Genomic DNA, 20,512 nt, shown 5'->3' with positions numbered 1-20,512 from the left:
ACAGAAGGCTGCCTTCAGGCTAGAGAAGGAACTGTAGTTTTGGAGGCTCCATCTGAAGGAGTTGAGTCAGGCATTGCCCCCAAACTGTTCTGAAGCTGCTGCCTCTCAGGGGAAGGGAGGGCTCAGATCTCCCTGCTGAGCAGCCCTGGTGAAGGAAGCGCATCATCGGGGATCTCTACCCCTGGCAGCTCCTGGGTGGCAACTCTGCCGCTGTTCAGCCAGCCTGAAGGAGAAGCCACCATTAAGAAAGGCCAAGTAGAGGTGGTAAAACATGCCCAGGCCCAGCAAGCAAAAGATGGCCACCGCGAATGGGGAAAGCCGGATCTCCACTGGCACCATGGCCATCCAGGCCCAGCAAGATGGAGAAGAGGCACACAATCCGGATGGGCTTGGGCAGCCATGGCGCCAATGAGGATCCAGCTTTCCTTGCTCGCGGTGGCTGCCTTTTGGCTGCTGGAATTGGGTGTGCTTTACCACCTCTACTTGGCCTTTCTAGCTGTCCCCTTCACTTTCTTCAGGCTGAGCAGGCCTGGTGCTCTGGGCAGCGACGGCAGTGGCCTAATAGATCTGTATGAGCTGCTGGCAACCTTGCTGGTATCGTGGTGCATTGGGTGTGCGAAGGGGCCAAGGAGATGATAGCAGAGACCTGCTCTCCAAACACAAGCAAAACAGACAGGACGGAGTAGGTAAGCAGATGGTAACTGGCAGCAGCCGCCCATACTCTGCCCATGGTGGTGGCAATAGCTGGAGGCAGAAATGCAGGGGAGAGGCACGCCGTCTGGCCTGCTGGATGTGCCAGGCAGCCATCTACCCTGTGCCAGCCATATGAGATGGATGGAGCAGACACATCTGGTGGTGCATATCACGTCCCTCCCACTCCCCGACCCTGCCTGCTGCCGGTGTGGCCACCATGCCTCTTTTTTGGAGGGCCAGCTACGGAGTCCCTGCTGATGGACACCTCCCCTCCCTGGTGCACACACATCTGAAAATAAGTGTGGTCATCCTGGAAACAGTAAGGGGCCAGCCTGCATCGCTTTGGTCCTGCCCATCCCATTCAGGCGGGCACGCATTTGCACAGGAGATGGTGGGTGCATGCATGGCTTTGGCCTGGCCAATGCTATCCTGGGAGGCACACGTGCATACAGGTGGCAGGCACATGTATGCACAGACCTGGCCCACCCCATTCTGGAATCTGTACATGTGCCCACTCCTAAGTGCAAGTGTGCTTACCAGGATGGCGTTGGTTGGGCCTATGCACATATGCGCCTGCCATCTCCTGCACATATGTTCGTGTGTCGGGATAGGATGGGCCAGGCTGAAACAATACAAGCCAGCCCCTTACTGTTTCCAGGATGGCCGTTTGGTCCAGATCCGGTCACGGGCCTCGAGTTTGACACCACTGGGTTAGAGGAACAAAATAAAATATAGCATTTCCCTCTGCAGAAATAGTGTGTCATCTGAATAGCTGTCCTAAAACAAAGTATTACAAGCTCAGTAAAAAAGTGTATACTAAAAATATTAAAATGACAATATAATTCTCATGGGCTTTGGACAATATTAAGAGGACTGATTTGTGAGAATTTAAGTTACAACTGTCTCTTAAATGTTGTTTAACAATAGTTAAAGTATAAGGATCAGGCAATTTATGTATGCTATATGAGATCCTTCATAAGTATTATGTTAGAATATAGATTAATATGATTGGACAAAAATCTAATAATCATGGTAAGCTGCCACACAGATTAACTGAACTATTTACACCTGTCCCCCATATTCTGGCTACCTGCTGTCATCTTTTAATGTTGAATTGATTTCTTTCATGTATATGCTGCCTTTCTTCCAGAGATTGCAAAATAATATAGAAAGAATTGCAGGTGGTTCCAATTTCAGACAAGACTCAAACTTAAACCCACACTTCTTTAACTTCAGCTAAATTGACTGAATCTCAAAAAACACATTACTGCAAACTTGTTCAGGTAAGCTCAAGCTATGGAAAACATCCTATTTTACCACATCCAGCAAAGCACCAAGTTAAAATGGCATAGATAGGTATTTGATGATTCCAGATGTTTTAGATCACAAATCTCAGTAAGCCTATTGTCAGTAAACTATGAGTTGTAGTCTAGAATTTCTGAAGGACATTTGCCTACCAACATCTGCCATGCAAAACATCTGGTGGGATGGAAGGAGAATATTTTTCTTTCACTGCAGAAAGTAGAGAAATGCTCCTATTATTTTAATGATATTTTCCTGATGCATTTCAAAATTTGTTATTCTCAAAAGGTTATTTTTATATTTTAATTGAGAAGTATTGTATCTTCATTCCAACCTCCTCCTCAAATAAAAAGCTATTAAGTGTCTACATGCAATAACTGTAAAAACCTTCCAATGTTCCCAACATTTTCTAACATTTAATAATTTAAATAAAGAATTGACATTCTTAAAATATCATTAAAGTGGATTGTCTAAATATTTTTACACGTACATAAAAGTTATTGATTATTAATGTTAAATACAACTTTTTGACAAAGTATTAGAATATATTGGTCATACTTTGAATCTGAACAGTCAGTATCATCCAGATGCAACTCTTTTCGCATTGATCCTTCAATTTCCGCAGCTAAGGAATCCTGTTGAGACAATTTTAAATGGTGTGAGAGCACATCTCTCTCCCTCCCTCCCTCCCTTTCTGCAATGTACAAGAAGGTGGGGTAGAAGGAATCAATTTACAATTTTTGAAAAATCCTGTTATTATTTAGAAATATTTCTAGATGCTGCTACAATATCTGCACCAAAAACACACACTAGACGTAAATGAATCTAGATGTTTTCAATATTAAAATTTATAGACATTCTTGGAAAAACGTATTATGATAGAGATCTCTAACATCTATGCAGCTTTATCTTAATTCATATCTTCTTTTTGAAAAAAAAAGTATTGTCTAAAGTAATGGTAATAATTGGCCCTAGAAAAATAATTTTTTGAAAAGGAAAGTAAGTAAATTATAACAGCAAACAAAGTATCATAAAAAAGTTAATCAATGAGCCACTAGTCAAACTCTGCAATATTATTAGAAAAACCTCAAACAATTACATCAGCAGAAAAATCTTTTATGCTTGAACATAACTATTTTCTATACAATAGCTTCTGGTCATTAGGTAACTGAAACGGAATAGTTAGCTGTATTGTATTATTATTATTATGGTTCATTGCATAGTCAGCCATTTTTATTTACCAAGTCCTTCCCAAAAACCTGGAATAAGTAGATGTTGTTTGATGATGTTAAAGGTATCATCGTAGGATGTAAGCTATTCCTAGTAAAGTTGTCCTTTGCAATTACTGTTTTGAACGTCAATGTTGATGTTGTTCAATTTGTGCTCCAATTGTTTTGATATTTATCTTGCCTTATTTATTTATTTATCTATCTATCTATCTATCTATCTATCTATCTATCTATCTATCTATCTATCTATCTATCTATTATTTATTTATTTATTTATTTGATATTGCCACCTATTCGCCCATGGCGACTCGAGGTGGCTTACACAATGTAAAACCATATTTAAAACAAAAAATAAAAATAAAAAACAATAAAAACTAACAAAAATAATCAAATAAATTAGCAAAGTACAATAGAACAAAATTTGGGAAAACAAAAGACAAAACAAAACAAAAAACAAAAAAAAACCCCAAAAACAAAAACCAACTCCCACCTTCCCGCTCCGACGACAGATCACACTAGCCATTTGATGGGCTCCATCCCTCTCTAAGTTCCCCAGGCCTGCTGGTAAAACCAGGTCTTCAGTGCCTTTAGGAAGAGTGCTAGAGTGGGGGCCATTCTAATCGCTGGGGGAATGATATTCCAGAGAGAAGGAGCCACCTTGGAGAAGGCTCTTCTTCTGGGTCCCACCAGGTGTATCTTCCTCTGTGGTGGGACCCGTAACATTCCCTCCCTCCTCGCTTTAATGGGGCGGGTAGATGTGACTGGCAAGAGATGTTTCCTCAGATAACCTGGACCCAAGCCATGAAGGTGACAACCAGCACCTTGAATTGCATTCAGAAGCAAATCGGCAACCAATGCAGCTCCTGCAGGAGAGGTGAAACATGTGCACACCGGGGTCTGCACAAAACCATGCGGGCCACTGCATTTTGCACCAACGGGAGCTTCCAGATGCTCTTCAAGGGCAGCCCCATGTAGAGTGTGTTGAAATAATCAAGACAGAAAGTGACCAGGGATTGAATGACTGTGAGTAGGGACCGCTGATCCTGGAAAGGGCGTAACTGGTGCACAACCCGCAGTGCACAAAGGCCCTCCTGGTCACGACCGCCACCTGCTCTTTGAACAGGAGTCATGAGACCAGGAAAACCCCTAGATTATGCACAAGGTCTGTTTGGGGTAGTGCCATCCCATCCAAGACTAAAGGTGGTGATGATTCTCCCTGAGCCAACAAACCCAAACCCAGAGCCACTCGGTCTTGCAAGGGTTTAGTTTCAACCCATTGCTCCCCATCCAGCCCCTAACAGCCTCCAGGCATTGTGAGAGGGAGGAAACAGCAATACTTAACTCACCACGGGCCGAGACATACAGCTGAGTATCATCAGCATCTTGGTGATACCACAGTCCATGGTGATGGATGATCTCACCCAGAGGCTTCATATAAATGCTGAGCAGGAGCGGAGAGTACCAAGCCCTGTGGAACCCTGTAAAGCAGTGGGCGAGGGTTGGATCTCTCCCATCCTATCAACACTGACTGAGAATGGCTGCAGAGGAAGGAAGTGAACCAAGACAGCACAAGGCCTCCCACTCCCATCCCCCAAAGCCACCCCAGGAGAATCCCATGGTCAATGGTATCGAAAGCCATTGAGAGGTCAAGTAGAGCAAGGATGGATGCACTACCCCCCCATCCCGCTCCTGCCAGAGATAATCCAAAAGTGTGACCAATGCTGTTTCTGTCCCAAATCCAGGCCTGAATCCTGACTGGTAGGGGTCGAGATAATCTGTTTCATCTAGAAACCTCTGGAGCTGCTGCGCGACCACCTTCTCAACAACCTTCCCCCAAAAGGGAAGATTGGAGACAGGTTGGAAATTATCCAACCGGGTGGAGTCCAGCAATGGTTTCTTATGAAGAGGGTGGACCACAGCCTCCTTAAAGTGCTGGGGCACCGTCCTGTAGAGAAGCATTAATTAGCGCCAGAGTCCACCTATCTGTCATCTCCTAGGAAGCTTTCACAAGCCAGGAGGGACATGGGTCTAAAATACAGGTGCTTGCGCACACTCCATAGGATCCTGTCCACTTTCTCAGGAGCAACAGGGTCAAACTGTTCCCAGATAACAGGGCAAGAACCTGCCTCAGGAGCTTCCACCGCATCAGCAACCACACTGGCATATAACCGGGAACGAAGTCAAGCGATTTTGTCTTCCAGAAAATCCGCAAATTCTTCAGTGCGCCCCTTCAGGTGGACCTCAATCTCTTCCTTCTCTAAGAGGAGACGGCTCACCTTAAAGAGAGTCGCTGGGCGATTATCTGCAGATGCAATTAGTGTGGACAAATATTTACACTTCACTTCATGAATCGCCACAAGGTAGGCCTTAGTGGCAGCTCTTACCCATGTTCGATCAAGTTCATCTCCTATCTTCTGCCAGTGGTGCTCTAGACGTCTCCTCATGCGTTTCATCCCTCTCAGTTCCTCTGTATACCACGGGGACCAGAGAGGTCTACGGGTTAGGAGAAGTCGCAAGAGTACAACTCTATCTCTTTCCTATTCCAAACAGTGACTAAGAGCTCGGCTGGACCGCATAAGAGATCTGCAGTTACAATCCCCAGCTCCTTCTGGATCCCATCTGGGTCCATTAGTCAATGAGGGTGGACCAATCTAATAGATCCTGCCTCCCTGTGGGGGGAATGCAGCTTTTGAGAAACTCATTGCCACCAGACTATGATCTGACCATGACAAGGGGACCAAGGACAAGTCTACCAATTCCAGCTCTGACAAAAACACCAAATCGGGAGTGTGACCACTATTACTAGTTGGGCTCTGGATAATCTGGAACAGGCCCATGGAAGTCTTGGTTTCTATGAAATCTCTGACCCGACCCCAGAGAAGGCAGGTTGAAATTCCCTAGAACTATAAGTCTGGGTAATTCCCCCGCCAGCCCTGAGGTGAGGTCCAGGAGCCCAAGTAGGAAAGCTGCCACACAGCAGGAAGGTTGGCATAGCAGCAGCAATCCCACCTAATCCCTTGAGCCCAATCTAAGAAAAAGAGTCTCACAGCCAGGGACTTGCTGAACAGTGCCTCTGGAGGCTACTAGAGATTCTCTGATAACAACAGCCACACCTCCTCCCTGATCCTGAGGTCTAGACTGGTGCCATGCTCAATAACCCACTGGGCACATTTCTACAAGAGGAACGCCTCCCTCTGGGCCCAGCCAGGGCTCAGTTATGCAAACCAGATCAGCCTTCTCTTCGAGGATCAAATTGGTAATAAGGCTAGCCTTATTGCAAGATGATCTCACATTTAAAAGCAGCAGTCTAAGACCAGGGCCACCACAGATCTGTTGACCAGGAAAATGAGATAAGTGCAATGGGGCAGAATACGAGATCGGTACTAAACACCGAGGTTGCATTTCCTGTGCTTGACCTCTCCCTTGTCTCCCATATCTCCTGTTACCCGATACTTGTTCTACTTCTATTTGCAGATCTGTGTTTGTGATTTTCTCCAGTTGTCTTCTATTCTGCTATCTCCAGATATTGCCGCGTCCAGTATCCAGACTTTTCAACAATTATTAACTATGGGGTATTTTTCGGCTGGTGCTTGTTTGTTTGAATTCTAAAATCCTAGAGCACTTTAGCTTCTTCATTTTCTAAAAATACTTTGTCTTTTTTGTAGAAACCTAAATTCTTTCTTGTATGCAAATGGTATTCAAGTGTATCATTGTTGCTACTTTGTCATGGCATTACTTGTAATCAGTCTGTGCAATCTTCTTGCAGCAACTAACTAGGTCAGGGGTGTCAAACCCGATCGCATTGCAGACCATAACATGACGTACCAGGATGGTTTTTTGCCTTTGTGGAGCTGGGGTGGGCATGGCCTGTGCGGGATGTATCCAGCTCCCGGGCTCCCAGTTTGACAGGCCTGAATTAGGTGGTTCACTGTTTTTTCAGCTTCTTTGAAGAAGCAGTGTTTACTGTCTGCTACTATCAATTCTGGATTTATATGTATTTGTTCTTAAGGTTGGTCTTGGGCATCCAGAATTAGCCCATCTGTCTCTTTCCTCAATTTTCCTATTCTTACTCCAGGTCTTATCTCATTTGCTTGTTTTTTTTTAAATGTACAACCTATGTAATACTTTGCCTTACTGTGTCTCTTTTATATTCTACATTTGAGCTTTCTCACAGGATAGTTCGATCAATAAAGTTTATGGTATACCAGCTTTGGTGTATCTTATTCTGTAGCCTCAAGTTATTCTTTTAGTGCCTTTTTTTCTTATTCAACTGCCTGCTGTATTTCCATGCACAGCTTTTTTCTTTGTTAAGTAGAATATGTTAATATTGATATTTGGATGAAGAACAAGATTCATTGTTTTTCTAGTATTCTTATTCAGGGCTTTTAGTTTTGCTTAAATCCAGTCCATTATTCCAACCGTGTATTTAATAACTGGAATTGTTCAGTTATTAACCACCTTGATGGCATTTCTTTCATTGACTTGGACATTAAAATCTTCTTCACTCTTATGTATTTATTTCTAACCTTCTTCTTGATTTTGGTGTGCTTGATATCAATGTGAAGGATGCCCAGGTATTTGTAGTGATCTCTCCATCCAGATTCTTGAGGTTATTTTCATAGGTCATCTTGATTCCTTCAGTTTTCACTGTTTTCCCCCTACTGTTGGTGAGGGAGACAGATTTGTCAAGTTCAACTTCCACTACAATATCCTGACTGTATACATGGCCAGTGTTGACTAGCGATTTTATTTCAGATGTATTTTGATTTTTCATGTAAAGGAGATGAGATAACCTGGTAGATGTTTTTGATGCCTGATTGGTATAACCTGAATTGTTTATACATGTAGTCCTCAACTTACAACATTTGTAAGTTCAAAGTTATAACAGCATTGAAAAAAATGACTTACGACCATTTTTCACACTTATGACTATTGCAGCATCCCCATGGTCATCTGATCAAAATTAGGATGCTTGGCAATTGGGATGTATATGATGGTTACAGTTTCCCAGGGTCATATAATCACCTTTTGCAACCTTCTGATTAGCAAAATTAATGGGGAAGCCAGATTTACTTAATAACCATGTTATTAACTTAACTGCAATGATTTACTTAACAATTGTGGCTGGAAAGGACATAAATGAGACACCCACTTAATAACTTTCTTGCTTAACAATGGAAATGTTGGACTCAACTGTGATTATAAGTTGAAGATTACCTGTAGTGTTGAAAAATGAATCAATACGAGCAGTAACAGCAATCTTGAAAGTTAGCCCTTGAAAGATTCTCTCTTGATATTGATCTACCTATGGTCTCTGTTGACCAATAACTATGTCTTCCATTGTGCCATTGATCTTTGCATATAACCTTATGTTTCTACTGACTCCTATTATTTCTAAGCACCTGATTATCTATTCATGTGGCATGGTGCCAACTGCCTTCTTGTAATAATCCATGATACATTCAAGCTGTTCTTTCTTCTTCTTGTAGTTTTTCAGAATAATCTTGTCAATTTGGAATTGATCTTTGATTCCCCTATTGTTTGAGTAATGTCCTTTCTGCTCAGGTGGAAGGAGCTTGTATTCAAATAGATGCTGTTAGATTGCATCAACTACATCACCAGTTAGCAATTTGAAAGTTGTTGGTAAGCAAGAAATCGGCTTATAATTGCTCAAACTGCCCCTATTATTGGATCTTTTATTATCAGATAAGTTCTGCACCTCTATGTCTGGTCTGATTCTGCAACCAACAGGACAGACACAGAGTTCAGAGGATAATTAGGACTGCGGAAAAAACAATTACTACCAACCTGCCTTCAATCAAAGACCTGTATACTGCATGAGTCAAAAAGAGGGCTGTGAAAATATTTACAGACCCCTCACATCCCGGACATAAACTGTTTCAACTCCTTCCCTCAAAACGATGCTATAGAGCACTGTGCACCAGAACAACTAGATACAAGAACATTTTTTTCCTGAAAGCCATCACTCTGCTAAACAAATAATTCCCTCAACACTGTTCAACTATTTACAAAATCTACACTACTATTACTGTTAATCTTCTCATCACTCCTTATCACCCATCTCCTCCCACTTGTGACTGTATGACTGTAACTTTGTAGCTTGTATCCTTACAATTTATATTGACTGTTTCCTAGTATGATTTCATTGCTTATTGTATCCTATGACTATCATTAAGTGTTGTACCTTATGATTCTTGACTCTTGACGAGTATCTTTTCTTTTATGTATACTGTGAGCATTTGCACCAAGACAAATTCCTTGTCTATCCAATCACACTTGGTCAATAAAGAATTCTATTTACCAGAGGTTAACCAATTTTTAACTTTACGTCCTTGCAGTATGTTGTTATTTTTTTTGTAAAAAATTTATTTCAGTTTTCCACATTTTAAAAACATCTTTTTTTAGTGAATAGCATGATTCCAGGTTTTCACATTTCCATACAAACATTTAAATTCATATCTTATCATTACTTTACATATTTTCTATTGATTTTCCCAAATTTTTTCCTCAAGCTTATTTTATAAATTTTCAATTCATTTCTTGACCTATTTCTTTTAACTTTAAATAATTCTCATGTCTTCATATTCATTGTGCTTTATACTTTTATCTGGTATAAAAGTATAAAAGGTTTGCAATTTCATTGCATATTCTTATTTCATCATTTCAAAAATTCCATCTCAGTTTAAACATTTCAAAAAATTTTCCCCCACAATTACCAATTAGTGTGCCACCTCTATACTTTATATATAATTTAATTAGGTCTCCTTTAAATCAATGTAATCATTTAACTTTTTAATTACCTTAAAATTAATAATAATAATCTCCTAGCAACTACATAACATATATACCTTTCAAGTCAGATTCCGCACGGTACTGTCCCCTTCACTTACATCAAAAACATTCATAATTTCAAAAAGAAAAATTAGTCAATTTCAAATCATCATAAAAACTGATATTAGTCTCATTACAAAAATCCTCATAATTCATTTCAACTATATTCTATAAATTCATTAAACATAGTCAATAAACTTATCCTAAGTTCTCTTTTTCACATTGATTCTATTTATCTCTGTATATAGTTTGACAAAAAACAAGCATTCCAATAACAAAAAATATCAGTTCCAATCTTTCATTTTAATAATCTATAATTTCCTACTTTCTAAATCTCCGATCCATCAATGAGGAAGACGTCACCGGAAATCACTTGCAGTATGTTGTTAAACTGCTTAGCAATGGTGGAGACCGGCCAGGGGTTTCAACCAAAAACCATGCATTGATCTTAACTTGGTGCTGGCCAATTCTTCATCTTCCTCATCCTTTTCTCCACTATTTCCATTATCTATTTTATTCTAATTCACCTCCTTTCTTGTTGCTTTCGTATTGCATATTTTATTTATTTATTTTATTTGTCAAACACTTACAATATAATAGAAATAAGAATAAACATAAGTATAAATACATGAAATAGGTACGAATAATTGGGGACAATAGGACAGGGACGGTAGGCACGATTATGCACTTATGCATGCCCCTTACAGACCTTTTAGGAATAGGGTGAGGTCAATAGAGGTTAGTTTGAGGGAAAAGGAGTGCGGATTTGAACATGTGACAACAGATTCAGGTAGTGAGTTCTAGAAATTGACCACTCTGTTGCTGATATCGTACTTCCTGCAATCAAGTTTGGAATAGTTTACATTAGCTTTATATCTGTTGTGTGCTCTTGTGTTGTTGTGATTAAAGTTGAATATTCATTAACTGGTAAGACATTGTAACAGATAATTTTATGTACTAAGCCTAGAATCTCAAGTCTGGTAGTGTAGGGTATTTTGTTGTGAACAGAGGAGTGTAGTACTCTTCTTGTAAAATACTTCTGGACTTGCTCAATTGCATTAATGTCTGATATACAGTGCAGATTCCAGACAGCGGACCTGTATCCAAGTATTGGTCTAGCAAAGTTTTTGTATGCTTAGTTTGTAAATCAATATTACCAGAGGAGAAGCTTTGTAAGATTCAATTTACAACTCTTAAAGCCTTTTTGGCAATACTGCTGCAGTGAGCTCTGGTACTTAGGTCATTCGATAGGAGTACTCCAAGGTACTTGACAGAGTGAGGGTCGTCAATGAGATCATTCGACAAAGTAGACCACAACCTACTTCTTGGTAAGCTAGAAAAAAAATGGAATAGATAGCAGCAGCACCAGATGGATTCGCAACTGGCTGACAAACCATACTCAACAAGTAGTCCTTAATGGGTCTAAGTCTACATGGAGGGAAGTAAGCAGTGGAGTGCCACAAGATTCCATCTTAGGCCCAGTACTCTTCAATATCTTCATTAACGACTTACATGAGGAAATAGAAGGGGAACTTACCAAATTTGCAGATGATACTAAGCTGGCAGGAATAGCTAACACCCAAGAAGATAGGCTCAAGATCCAGATGGATCTTGACAGACTAGAACACTGGGCCATATCTAATAAAATGAAATTCAATATAGAAAAAAATGAAGTCCTACACTTAGGCAAGAAAAACCAAAAGTACACATATAGACTGGGTGAAACCAGGCTCAATAGCAGTAACTGTGAGAGGGATCTTGGAGTCTTAGTGGACAACCAGCTAAATATGAGCCAGCGGTGTGCAGCAGCAGCCAAAAAAGCTAATGCAATCCTAAATTGCATTAACAGAGGGATACAATCAAGATCAAGTGAGTACTAACACCACTCTATAAAGCCTTAGTAAGACATCTAGGGTACTGCATCCAGTTTTGGTCACCACACTATAAAAAAGATGTTGAGACTCTAGAACAAGTACAGAGAAGAGCAACCAGGATGATTAGGGAACTGGAGACTAAAACATACGAAGAACGGTTACAGGAACTGGGTATGGCTAGTCTAATGAAGAGAAGGACTAGGGGAGACATGATAGCAGTGTTCCAATATTTGAGGGGCTGCTATATAGAGGAAGGGGTCAAGCTATTTTCTAAAGCACCTGTAGGTCAGACCATGCTTGCCTCTACTATCTGACCTATTTCTAGCAAGGCTTCAATTTCGTTGCCCTGAGTAGACCTTTGCATTTCTTCCAATTCTGCTTTTGTGAATACTTTATTTCATATTATAAATCAGCATTGATATGCTAATTTATATTCTGTTACTTGATTCTAAATGCTCTTCTTCTTGTTGTTTGACTTGATTTGAATAACACTGTTTTCACTGTTTGTATATTTGCAATGGGTTAACAATATTTCTCAAGCTGCTGCCCTTGGTTGTTCAGCCAACAGTAATGGTCCAAGAACTTCAACACCTAGCACTGTCCTTATTATCATGGGCACTGACTGATTTGGTATGGTTTGTGTGAAATACATCTCTCCATATTGTTTATGAGAGAGGCATTCTTTGTCTGGCTTCTCTGATGAGACCTGTCCAGAATTGTTGAACTTCTGGTAACTTCATGCTTGACCTATGATCTTTCAGAAGCCATGATTCCAGAAGAACACACACACCCTATCACAAAGCTACACCTTCAGGGGAAGAGTAACCCTGTCAATAGACATATCTGAAGCAGACATATAATTCCAATACATAACAATAATTCTATAGTATTAAATATTTAATTAAAGCCTGTTCTCACACATTTAGACCCTCATGCCTCCAGTGCTTAAACAGGATTTAAATGATATAACCAGTCTAATGGTGCTAGTGAGGTACAACTGGTTATCATCAATGTTTATAATATCAAGTCTGAATCTTTAGATAATCTCTTTCATATACATGTTAAATAGAAGTGGGAGAGAATCCATCTTTGTGGTCTCCGACAAGAAAATAACATCAGAGCAATCTTTGCTGTTCCATCTCTGCTGATTGGAACAACTATCAAAGAATAAAGAGAACCATTAAAATACAGTGCTCCTAATTCTCAACTTCTGAAAGCAGCCCAGGATATCATTGTTGATGGTATTGAGGGTTGTTGCAAGATTCAAAAGACACACCTACTCCATCCAAATCCCAACAAAGGCCAGCCATTTGTACAAACAATGCTATCTTGATCACAGCAACCCAGCATGTATGATTTTGGTTCTTCCCCAACAAGGAAATGATCACCCAAATACATTTGATCAAGGCTTAATACCATCAGCAAGATCATGATACCAACAGGAAACCAGACTTTAAGGGAATTCAGCAAATTCCCTAAGTGTCCACCAGCAGGCACCAACCATTATATGCCTGGGGAGGATTATTTAAATAGGTCCTGTTCCATAGAACTCTTGGGTGGCAATTAACTGCATCTGCATGAAGAAGTGATCTGATCATTATATTACCTGGGTGGTAATACTCCTTCTCCAGATCGCACTGCAAGTGCTCCAAAGGAAAGGCAAGATCCAATGTGGGTTTGCTTATGTATATGGGGCCCAAAATTGGAATAGGAAAACACATGGTTTCCACAGAGACCATGAACTCTTGGGCTCAACTTGATATGGTATCCATAACATGGAAATTATAGTCCTCCAAACACTAAAAGGCAGGAGATTTCTATCCTTATTTTAAAATCCAGGTTCAAAATCTGAAGAAAGGATGCTGCTGGGTAGGAAGGCAGTAGGTACACCTGTAGGATCTGCACCTTGTGTCTATGATCCAATTTAACTGACAAGCATTCATAGGATGACAATCCAAAGTAATTATATTCTTATCCAGCACACAAATATGTTTATGACTAGTTTGCATCTACCCCCAAATAGAGCCAATCTATTCTGGCACAATATTCTCTGGCACAATATTCTCTGGCACAATCTGAGAATATAATTTGTCATCATTAGCCTCCATAAGATTATGTAAATTCTAACTATATCATAGCAGAATGGGCTCCTCTTTGGAAGAAACCACAATCTTGTACTGTATCAGTCATAGCAGCTAAATATAAAGAATGTCAGGTGTAGAAATAGATTAATTTCACAATTACATCATTAGCACTAATTCTCCTATGGAGGTGCAACTTGAAATGTCCTCACCTACCAAAGATGAGACTTCCTTTATCTTCTATTTAGGAGGTATAATTAAATCTGAATGTTTCCTCTCTTAAAATGCAAAATCAAAGTATATATAAAGACCTAAGAGAAAGCAAAGAAATAATGATACAATCCAATACAACAGATTAAGCAAACTGAGGATAACAAGCAATAGAGAAGGCAGCCTTTAACCATGCATACCATGGGCATTCAGCAAATTTAATTTTGCGTGGAACATCAATTTGATATTTTTATTATAGTGGATTTTTAAATTTAGTTTTGTATAGGGGACCTCTTAAAAGAATTACCATTTAGATACAAATATTTTTCCTTGTTTTTCAGGAAACTATATACAGTGCATTCTTATATACACATATCTATCTAGGAAAATTTAAGATAGATTCTTATCAATTATTAAGACTCTCACTGAATTAAATATGCATACCTTCAATTCAACAAATCTAGCTGCATAGGTATACTAATTCTATGTGCAAACTATATATCAGAATGTTGGTAATGAAAAGTTTATTGAGTGTGATGATGTTTAAATTATATATTACAAGCTATAACAATGTATAACTGATTTTTGTTTTGACTTGTAATTCTGGTAGAACACTCTTCAAAGACTGAAAAAAATCAACATATTATTTGTCCATAGAACAGTGGAAAGTAGGTGCAAACACAAGCTGAGTTACGGAGTAAAAGAAATTATATTGTTCTATTAATTCTTTTTTACCCTTTTGATTTAAAGGAAAGCAGAAAAGAAAATTCAATAAATAAGGAAACAAATTAAATAAAAAGAATGTAAATTAAATAACAGTTAAGGAAATATATACATTAATTTGGAGGACTTAACTGGCTGCAAAGTGGAAAAGGACATCTCAGTATGTCAACCCTTGTGGATCATGGTGGGTCTTTAAAGGATTCTTTGGGGGGGGGTTCTGTCTAAGTGGGACTGTAAGATTAGGAAGCTAGCCATGGAGACGTGGCACACAGAAGAGGGGAGGAGAATAGGCTATGATTAATCTAATAGTAGTCTTCTAATATTTGAGGGGCTGTCATAGAGAAGAGGGGATCAACCAACTTTCCAAAGCATCTGAGGATAGGAAAAGAAGAAACAGATGGAAATTTATCAAGGAGAGATCCAACATAGAACTAAGAAGAAATTTTTTGTCAGTGAAAACAATTAATCTGGGCAATGGCTTGCTTCCAGACCTTGTAGGTGCTCCATCACTGGAGATTTTCCAGAAGATAGGCATTTGTCCAGAATGGTATAGGGTCTCCTGCTTGAGGAGGAGTTTAGACTATAATACCCTTCCAATTCTTTTATTCTATCATCATCATCATCATCATCATTGATGGTTTTCAAAGATAGGAGGAAGAAGAGGATGAGAAAAACAATGCATAAAAAGATAAAAGTTATATAAGTTGATTAAAATATTAGGCAAAAATTATTTAATTTGAAAATATTATTTTCATATAAAAACTAAATAGGTATTTTAGGGATTCCTATAGTAAATATTTAAGCATTACTATTATTAAAGTATTAATGTTTTTTGATTAATAATTACATACTAACTTGAAAAAAATTAAGTAGAGAAATGAAAAACTGGGATTCAAAACATTTCAATGTTTTAGATGAACTGCAGCTACGGAAATGAAACTCCTTGCAATTTCTATTTCAATGCCTCCCAGTGGAAAGCCTAGAATGTGTTTTAATATATTGGCATTTTTTAAATTGAAAGCTTCTTCTTTCAAGAACTAAGAATAAGAAAGGGTTTTACGACTTCCAGCGGTGATGTAATGGTGGTGCAGGGAAAAGAGAACGGACTCCATTCCTTGGACCCAATCTCTCGTGTCTGGATGCCCTCCAGAGGGTCGCAGGTCTTGGAGGGACATGCAGAAGAAAGGGGAAGCCCAGGGGGGCAACATGGTGGAAGGCAACCACCCGCTGCAGTGGAGGAAACCCCCTAGACCCAGCGTGAAAGCTTCCTGTCATTCTGATATGGCGGACCGGAGGCCGTGACACACGAAACAAGGAAAAGAAGATTAGCAGACTGTGACATCAAATGTGAAAAAAAAACCTAGTGCCGAAAAAGAAGCGGTAAGTAAGAACTTTGAAAAATTGAAACATTGAAACAAAGAAAGTACGAAGACTCTGCCCTGGGATTAATTGCTGATTTTGGTATGGACTTGGTATTGGACTATTTGTGATCTAAAAATTTGAGAGGAATAAAATAAAGGTTGATTGTTGGAACTAACCTCATAGACACTATTTTGATTAAATTATTAGACAGAAATGTGCAAAATGGAGATATCTCTTCTGGACTTAAAAATGGAACTTAGAAACATGAAAGAAACATTACAAAAACAAGGTGAATCAGGTTTTGCTTTAATTTTTTTGGAAACGTGATTGAAGAATATGAACAACAAAGACAAAAGACAGAAGAGGAGGTGGAGTTGACTATAGAAGAGGCCATTTTTAACTATCATTGAAAACAAAGAATTCTGAAAAGAAAGAGGAAAAGAGTGGGAAATAAAAATAGGAGATGTAAGAAGGTAAATAAAAAGGGGAATATCTGTAAAATTAAAAAAGGCAAAAAGAAACAGCAGAAAATTGAAGGGTGGAAGGAAGTTACAAATAGGGAGGGGGATAAAAACTGGAGTGGAAGAATAATGGGGAAAATGGAAGGGAAAAGAAGGGGTAAGAAACAGGATCTGGAAACAAAGAAATATGGGAAGTGTAAAAAAATGAAAAGAAATTGTCTATTTAGAAGACGCAAAGATAATGGCTGATTAATATTTTAAAAGGGGATTCTGCAAGGTGATGGGGAATAGCATAAATATACTTAAAGTTATGAATATTGTAGGAAATAGGGGCATATAGCTTGCTAATGCTCTATGTAGCATTGGCAGACAGAAAAAAAGAGCTGTATATGTTAGGGAAGGAATTAAAGCAAAACAAATTTATACAGATGTAAAAGAAAGAATATTAATAATTGAAGTGACAATATGTCAAAAATCAATGCTATTAGTAGTTATATACGACCCTAATGACAACCAGAAGTTTTACAGTAAGTTGCATGAAAAAATTATAGGAATAGGACAAGGGAATATATGTATAGTTGGTGATTATAATGCAGTAGTGGATATTAAAAACAATTGTGTTAGTAATAAAAAACAGAAAGAAAAGGAAAACTTTACCAACAGCCTTTTTTGAGATGACAGATGAACTAAATTTGATAGATATGTGGAGGAATCTAAAACCAAAAGAGAATAAATTTATTTTCTATTCCAACTCCCACAATCATGGTCAAGGACTGACATGGTTTGGATGAATGGGGAAGGAGATAGAGGCACTAGAAATAATGCCAAACACATAGGCAGACCACAACCACCTTAAATAACCTGGAGAGGCCAAAAGAAAAAAAGGAAGATGGACATTAAATCCACAGGTCTTAAAAGAAAAAGAATATATTCAAAGGATTAAAAAAGAATTGGAACTATTTTTCAAAGAAAACACGAAACAACATACAGCATTACAAAATTTATGGGATACTATGAAAGCGTATATACGTGGAATAACAATAGCATACAGGTTGAAGAGAAACAAAGAGAAATGGAAACAAGATAATACATTACAGGAGGAGATCAAAAAATTAGAAACCCAATTACAAATAAAACCACAGAATGACCAAATTAAGGAGGAAATGATTTTAGCTAAACATAAACTATTAGATCTAGAAGAAAATGCAAGAAATTTAAAATTTGTAAAACAAAACTTTTTTGAACTTTTTTGAAAATCGGGGAGGTGGCTGTCTTAGAAATTAAACAAAGAGAGAGAGAAAAGGATAATACAGCAGTTGCAGGATGAAGATGAGAACTTACAACATAAAATAGAAGAGAAAGAAAGAATTACTCAAAACTATTTTGAAAGTCTCTATAACAAGAAGAAATAGCAAAGGATAAAATAAGGCATTATTTGAAAAGGGAAGGCATACCTCCGATAGCAGAAGAAAAGAGAGAAATGCTAAACAAATAACATTAACAGAACTGAAAAAGGCAGTGCAAAAGCAGAAAAATAACAAAACTCTGAGCCCAGACAGGCTTCCAGGAGAAATATATAAAAATATGGGCGAATTGATATAGCTGTTAATGTTGGAAGTGCATAATGACGCATTGATGGAAGCAAGGCTACCCGAATCTTTGAGGGAGGCATGTATCTCCTTGATGCCGAAAGAGGGTACAGATAATAAACAAATAAAAAACTACAGGCCAATCTCAATTGCTGAATGCCGACTACAAAATATTCACAAATATAATAACAGAAAGGATGAAAAAAATATTAAATGAAATCATACATCCCAATCAAAATGGATTTTTGCTGACAAGACAGATTAGGAATAATACAAGAATGGTGGTAAACATATCGGAGTACTATGAAGTCCATCCAGAAAAACAAGCTGCGCTAATTTTCCTGGATGCCCAAAAGGCTTTTGATAATCTAAATTGGCAGTTTATGATCCAACAAATTAAAGATATGAACTTTGGAGATAAATTTGAAAAAAATATCAATAGAGCCGATATATAGTACTCAAAATGCGAGCGTAATATTAAATGAGGATACCACAGGGACATTTAAGATAATGAGTAAGACAGGGATGTCGGTTGTCACCTCTACTTTTTATCCTGACATTAGAAGTATTATTAATTTGAATTAGACAAAACCCAGAAATAAAAGGAACTAAAATTAAAAAAAATACAAAACCCAGGCATTTGCAGATGACCTGGTATTTTTCATAGAAGAACCAATGGAGATGGAAAATATTTTAATACAAGAAATAGAAAAATGTGGAGAGGTGGCAGGCCACAAAATTAACAAAGAAAAGACTAAAATAATAGTTAAAAATTTAACAGAGAATCAGAAAAGAGAATTAGAAAGGGAAACGGGATTGCAAGTTACAAAGAAGGTCTAATATCTAGGAATATGGTTTATCACAAGATGTTCCTTGATAAAAGAAGATAATTACATTAAATTGTTACAGCAAATAAAGAAAGATTTGGAATTATGGGGGAAATTACAATTATCCCTATTAGGAAGAATAGCTATTATTAAAATGAATGTTTTACCTAAATTACTTTATCTATTTCAAACTATCCCCATAAAATTAGATTAAAAGCTTTTGCAGAATTAAATAAAATCACTATAAAATGTGTATGGTTAGGCAAGAAGGCTTGAATAAAATTAACAGCACTACTGGATAGTAGGTGGCTTCCGACTCCAAGAATGGGAACTTTATTATAATGCTGCAGCACTGGTATGCATTAGGGAATGGGTAAACTTAAATAACAAAAAGATTTTAACTCTGGAAGGACACTACCTGCAGATGGGGTGGCATGCCTTCCTGTGGGAAAAGAGAAGCAAGAAGCATTCATATTTTTTACAGACATCAAATGAAGGATTCACTGATACAGATTTGGGAAAAGATTAGGAAAAAACGCTATATGAAAATACCTGGCTGGCTATGCACCATGGAGGCGACGATCTACCCTAATATATTACATTTAGGCAACATGGTTAGGTATAATTAAATATTAGATAACCAGGGGAAATTAAAAACTAATCAGGAGTTGAAAGACCAAGGAATAATCATAGATTGGTGGCCATACCTTCAGTTGCAAGCAAGATATAAAAAAGATGCAGAAGAATATGGATTCGATAATGAGTTACAACAGTTAGATAAAATTTTAGTAGGCCAAGAGGAGAAATTTATAACAAGAACATATAATTACTTGCTAAGATTTGATATGGAAGATAATGTAGTAAAAGGGTCCATTATTTTTTACCATGGATAAAAATTTTTTGGACACAACATAGATTTAGAAGACTGGGAAAAAATATGGAGTAAGAATTATACATTTACAAGGTCCACACTTATAAGGAGAATCTTTATAAGATGTTATACCATTGGCATTTGGTGTCAATGAGGTTGGCAGATGTATCCTAATATGAATATGAATTTGGAAATGTAAACAGAGCCAGGATACTTTCTTCCACATGTGGTGGCGATGCTCTGAAGCCAAAAAATATTGGATCAAAATATGGAGTTGGTTGCAAAAAATAACGAAATGTCAAATAGACTTCAACCTGAACTGTTCTTTTTAGGAATAATTAAGGGGAAATGTAATAAAAAACCAAATATATGATATTACACGTAGCGACAGCAGCAAGGATTGCAGTCGCACAATATTGGAAGCAAGATAGTATACTG

At 38.2% G+C, this 20,512-nt stretch overlaps 1 protein-coding gene and 1 pseudogene across 9 annotated transcripts in view; both read right to left on the bottom strand.

Annotated features, from left to right (window-relative positions):
• Positions 1-20,512, bottom strand: part of TRAK1 (trafficking kinesin protein 1) — a 289,447-nt gene that overhangs the window by 63,185 nt on the left and 205,750 nt on the right. For all 9 annotated transcript variants that reach the window (XM_087947778.1, XM_087947773.1, XM_087947779.1 and 6 more), the window contains one exon: positions 2,554-2,630. In XM_087947778.1, the coding sequence (XP_087803904.1) occupies positions 2,554-2,630 (77 nt within the window). The remainder of the gene's footprint in view (positions 1-2,553; positions 2,631-20,512) is intronic.
• On the bottom strand, positions 5,359-6,626 carry LOC148128893 (uncharacterized; annotated as a pseudogene).

Source organism: Notechis scutatus, chromosome Z (assembly GCF_049901735.1).
Source record: "Notechis scutatus isolate UNSWTSFEM ecotype Mainland chromosome Z, rNotScu1.2, whole genome shotgun sequence".
Lineage (NCBI taxonomy): Eukaryota > Metazoa > Chordata > Lepidosauria > Squamata > Elapidae > Notechis > Notechis scutatus.
This window is presented reverse-complemented; position numbering and strand designations above follow the sequence as displayed.